Here is a 5,522-nt window from a genome sequence, read left to right as displayed (position 1 = left end):
TTACCCCGGCAGCTGTATCCCCACCACTACTGACAGCCACTCCATCTATCTACCTTATTTATAAAGTCAATTTATCTTCTTTCCAAAGAAAATCTAGGAGTTCAAGAACACAGTTAGACAAATAGGTTTTTAGATATTCTGAAGCTTGGAGAGTTTTCATTTCTTTGCTACAGCTTGTTCAGGCAGATCCAGTTGTTGCAACCATCTGCAACAGCACCAGATGAACACAAACCCCAGCAACAGTATATTAAGAGTTAAAGTAACGTTTACCTCCACAAATATCAGCTTCCTAAATATATATACTTGATATATTTATATATATAATAAATGGTATTTTAAAAAAACTAGTTACATTAAGCAGTGCTTTTAATATTTGCCATCTCAGTGTAAAGTTGGGGTTTTTTTTGTTTTGTTTTGTTGTTTTTTTAGAAGAAACTCTCTTTATATGAATTGACTGATGCCCGTTTGGTTGTCTTCTCAGCTATCCTAAGAAAAGCTCTTGAACACTCTCTACTTTGAAAAGCCAGGATATAAAAGTATACAAGGCCCATTGTCCAAGAAAGAATTTAAAAGCAAGACACGTTGCCAAACTGCGCTCCCCACCCAGTTACCAAACACAGGATACAAGGCAGTTTGTTTACTTCTCACAATTGAATGCATACAAAAAAGGTCTCAGTGCAGTCCTGTTGTCAGGTCAGTAGTCAGTGTTAAAATGCTGAAATATCCTGATAAAACTTGCATTTTTGATCCCCTCCCTAAAGCTTCTGTCAAAGGTCTGTTTTCCTTTCTTAGGTTACTCCCTACTGCCTAACATAAACTGTCACAACTGCCCGAGGACAAACGGCCCCGTTCTGTTCGGAAAACAACCCGCTCTGTCCAACAGCCCAGCAGCCTGCTGGGATCCTCCTGCCACCCTGCAGCCCCCCCGGCCTGGGGGAGACCCGGCAGCCCCACGGCCACAGGGCTGGGGTCTGGCCCCAGCACCCCTCCCCCAGCCACCAGCAACACCCAGCAGACACCTCACTGCCGTCCGTCTGGGGTCGGATCCTCTCACCAGCAGGGCTGGGGACAGGAGCTGTGTTTTTCTTCTCCCAAGACAGCCCCACAGGACAAGGCACTGACAAAATGACTTGGGGGACGTGGTGCATGAATCCACTTGTTCCATCTGTGAAGGCACAAGCTCAGCCCTCGTTAGCACGGCAGCCGCCGGTGCCCACCATGGCCCTGCTCGCCATGTGACCCGACAGGAGCTTTTAGTATGAGAGGGATGGGGGGTGTGTGGGGAAATTAATAAAAGCCCTCCACTTGCATGATGATTTAGCAAGAATAGCCTCCTGAAGGCTGAAAAAACGAGGATGAACAAGCCTGTGGGATGAAATGCATCGTTGAAATGGGCCTCTAGTAAAACCATCAGCAAGAACACTCCTCCAAAAGCCCAGAAAATGCTGAAGAGACTCGGGCCTCTTGTTCTCTTAGCTGCTATCATGCTCAAATACTCTTCCTAAAACTGGAAGGAGTCCTTTCTTATTGTTGCTTTTGCTGGTGTAATATCAGAAGTGTGACCACAGTAAATCAGTGTGTTAGATATTGAAATGCCATCACATTGTCTAACTTCCCTTCTCGTCCTTTTTAGCACAAAGTATTTTTTTCTTTAAGCTCCAAGCCCTCATCTTTGTGTCTGAGATGCTCTCCTGTCTGACAACAGCAATTTAGAAGAGTTAACTTTTATCGTTCATTCTGCTGTGTAACTTTCCCCTTCAAATTTCTTTATCTGCCCTCTGAGCTCATCTGAACTTTCATGTTCTCCCAGCATGCAGGCTTGCATTCAAAACTATGTCTAATAGACCAAATAAGAGGTTAATAAGAAGTGGCAACAGAAAGAAAAAATACAATCCCTGGTAACTGATAAGAATGACAGTGGCAGCCCTTTATTGTTTGTCTTCAAATATAGAGTTAAAGATCTTTAAAAAACTAAATTTTGACGCCTTTGAAAAGAAAGAAGCACAAAATAACAACAGGGGGTTATTGCCTGCCAGCCACAGGGGAGAAGCTCCATAATTCTTATTCTCCCTTTTGAAGGCTGTTAGAAATCTGATTCAAAAAAGCAACAGCAGAAGGAGAAAGCCTCTTGAGGCTATCGCCATTTCCTGTGATCATGCATAATGCGTTTCAAAAGTGGGTTTTTACCAATTCTGTTGATCAATTGCACCTCCTTCATATTCCCTCTTTTTTCTGCTGTGTTTACATCTGATGTGACTCAATGACAAGCGCTGTCTGAGACTGTGAAACAGACCTGTCATGTTGATTTATGGGCGCATCAAACCACGACTTGTCCAAACTGAAGCTCGCAGTTCATTAATTAGAGAGTTGTGACTTTGAAGTCAGCTTTCAGACTGTGGTTTTTAACATTTGGCTTAATTTATATGCTCTTGAATGTGGATCTCTAAGGAAAAAACTGAAATTCCCTTCTTGTCTTTGAACTTCTTTTGACCGCACAATAATCATTTCTTTGTCCAGAGTGATGCCTGCATCCCAGAGTCATTAACGCGCATTGAACTGCCACTGATGAGTAAGCCCTACTGAATTAGAAAAACAGCCAGCAAAACAAAGCTGAGAGCATTCTGCACAGTGATATCTCACAATTACATGCCTTCCCTCCCTGTGCCATTTCCATTTTAATTACTGTTAGTCCTTTAGATTTACATTTTAGACACTTTTTAATCTGTTCCCTTTTTATTATAGTGGCGCCCGTAAGCACGCCATGGTTAAGGTTGTGTCAGCGTTTCCATTATAAACCCCCCCTATTTGCAGGGGTTTATAACTCAGCTGGAAAAATTCACTCTGGGTCGAAACTTGGCACAGGTGGCACGATTTGCCAAAATTTTGTTTGGTGGGGGTGGGCAGAAACGGGTGTGTGCTCTGAGCAGTGCCACTTGTGAAGGGAGACAGAAGCGCCGCCGCTGTCACCGGGCACCACAGAGTCTCGTGCCAAGAGGCAGCTCTCCAGGATCTACCCAGGCCAGCACTGATGCCCGATGAAACATGAAAGCCTCAAACTCCCTGTGACCAGAGAGGTGAACTCGGTGCCTTAAAAAGACACATAATTGCAGCAAGGTAAGATTTAAGCACACCAAAATCAACAAAGTTTAGGACGTGACAGGTATTTTGAAAGGAAAGTGTGTTTAAAGGATGGGCAGTAACCACCCTGGCCTGTCCCACTCCTGCCATGGATGGCAGTGACATCAGAACGAGGTGAATGGGCAGCATTCCCTCGCTGCCTCTGCCTCTCAGACCTCCCTTCCCAGTGCCACCACCGATGCTGCTCCAGCACGGTCCCTCCTGCTCAGCCCATGCCGGCAGGAACGTGCAACCAGAACCCCTCTGGCTGGAAACTGTAAGCCCAAACTCGGCGTGTCTCTTGACAGAGAGGACAGCACCCTATCTGGGCCTGCTGCCTTGCCCCTCCCCTTCCCAACATAACTAACTTCAAAAGCACTCTCCCAAGATACAAGTCTAGATGCTTGCTCCAGTACTCACACCGAACATCAAGGCATGGTCCCCTGCTATAAAATATGTGGCAGCAAGCAAATGGAAAGCACAAGAAAATACAGGCGAAAACAGGACAATAACTCTAAATCTGAAAGCTGAGACCCAACAGAGTCAGTGCAGTTGTGCAATCATTTATAAGATGAATGACAGTTTAATAGCCACTAGACAGTCCCCGGGGATCTGTGGTTTGAAAGTAAAATGGGTATTGTCTGTACCTCTTTAGGCTGTTTTCCAGCATGTTGTTGCTGTAAAAGTTGAAGCTGCAACTGTTCCTGTTGTTTCTTATAAAACTCTTGAAGCTGCTGCTACAAAGAAAAGGAGAGATGGTAAGTAAGGAAGTGGAGAGCCAATTCAGTGTCCCTTTTGGTGTAACACACAAACTGCGATTTGAAAAATAGCATCCTTTTATCTGTAATGGTCTGACCTTTAGTTTGAAACTCAACAATAAATTCAGTGCACACTGACTATTCTTGGCATTATCGTTTGAGAAGTAATCTCCAAAATGAACTGATGAAAAACATACCATTTTCTACACAAACTAATTAAAATAAGGCAAGGAATGACCTTTGATTGTAACAACAAAGCCAAAATGCCCTTGCTGAGCCGAGCCTGGCGAATCTCTGTTGTGAAACACACACACTTTCTAAATGACAGGGTTTGGCCGCGTTAAGTGTTGTTCAATACACACATAGATATCCTGGGAAATACCCTCCTCCTCCTCCCCGCTCCCCAGATGTGTGCTGGGCTGGGTGCTGATGCCTGACCAGGATCCACGAGCCCCTGCCGTGCTGTACGCTGTGGCAGCAGAGCCTGGGGGCTCAGTGGTGGCCAACTTCCAGCTGAAAAAGGACCACGGGCCGTGAGAAACACCAACACTCAGTGGCCTGAGGCACGTTCGCTGAAATCAAACTGATCAAGGTCTGCAAACCTCTTCACTTTTATGGCCACCGTTTCCACAGTCCTTTATGGTTCCAGATGGACACAATGAGGCCTAAAATGGGAAGCATCACCCTACTACCTTGTTTATTCCAATTAGTCAGGGCACAGCGTGCTCTCTGGGGGATGCAGGCCAAAGCAACAGGGACATCTGCCGAAGTCCTGACACTTAAATATGCATCTGTATTATTTAGCTGATCTTGGAAACACTCCTAGCACTGCTCCCTGGATTTGTTTCCAGTAGCTATTTCTAGAATTAAAAACAAAAGAGCAGTCAGTTCATCTCAGAGCACAGCTGCTCCAAGGTCTGGACCCGAGGTGAGGGCAGCTTCTTTCCCCAGGAACATTTCAGGAGGCGAAACCCTCTGGCAGGGGCCACCCGAGCGGCTGTTAAGGAAACAATTACCTGTTGAAGCATGAGTGCCTGCTGCTGTTGGAGCAGGACTTGGAGTTGCTGGGGAGTTAGCACTTGTTGCTGGAGGATCTGCTGCATTTGCTGGGGAGTGATCACTTGAGGTGTCATCATAGCCACCGACACTGGAACCTGAAGCACGAGAGGAGAGCAAAGAAGCGGTCAGAGAGGTACCTCAGGAGCTCCAACGCGCTGGGCACCAGGGGTGCTGGAGGCCAGGGAGTCCTCACAGCCCACCCCAGCACGCTCAGAGGTGCCCACCACGCTCTCCTGGCCACCAAGTTCTCCTTCTGCAAAACGTTATTGCGACGGGAATTCTTTAAAGCGAGCGATGTGCCAAACCCTGGTAAGAGTTCCTGATTTTTACAAGAAACCAGTGCCTGGGTCCTTCCCCTCCTACCCCCCAAAAGCCCTTGCCTTCTGTACAGAAATCCAACAGCCGAGTATCCCGCGCTGATGGGATCTAGACCCTATTACGACAGGTTTTTAAGAAAATTGAAGGAAGGCTCAGTGATGTGAATAACAGCACTAGACTCCTATGCAATTTTAACAGAAAGGCCCTACCACGACGTCTTTACCATTCCATATTCACCCAGCATACAGATGTCTTCAATTCTTTCATATT

General features: G+C 46.0%; 1 protein-coding gene across 1 annotated transcript in view; it reads right to left on the bottom strand.

The window, feature by feature from the left end:
* Positions 1-5,029, bottom strand: part of LOC103781040 (forkhead box protein P1-like) — a gene marked incomplete at both ends in the record, with an annotated part of 29,250 nt that extends 24,221 nt beyond the window's left edge. The window contains 2 exons of the mRNA XM_008948744.1: positions 3,765-3,854; positions 4,892-5,029. Of these exons, the coding sequence (XP_008946992.1) occupies positions 3,765-3,854; positions 4,892-5,029 (228 nt within the window). The remainder of the gene's footprint in view (positions 1-3,764; positions 3,855-4,891) is intronic.
* Between the last annotated feature and the right edge of the window lie 493 nt (positions 5,030-5,522).

The sequence above is a fragment of the Merops nubicus genome, unplaced genomic scaffold (genome assembly GCF_000691845.1).
Source record: "Merops nubicus isolate BGI_N331 unplaced genomic scaffold, ASM69184v1 scaffold29911, whole genome shotgun sequence".
NCBI lineage: Eukaryota > Metazoa > Chordata > Aves > Coraciiformes > Meropidae > Merops > Merops nubicus.
This window is presented reverse-complemented; position numbering and strand designations above follow the sequence as displayed.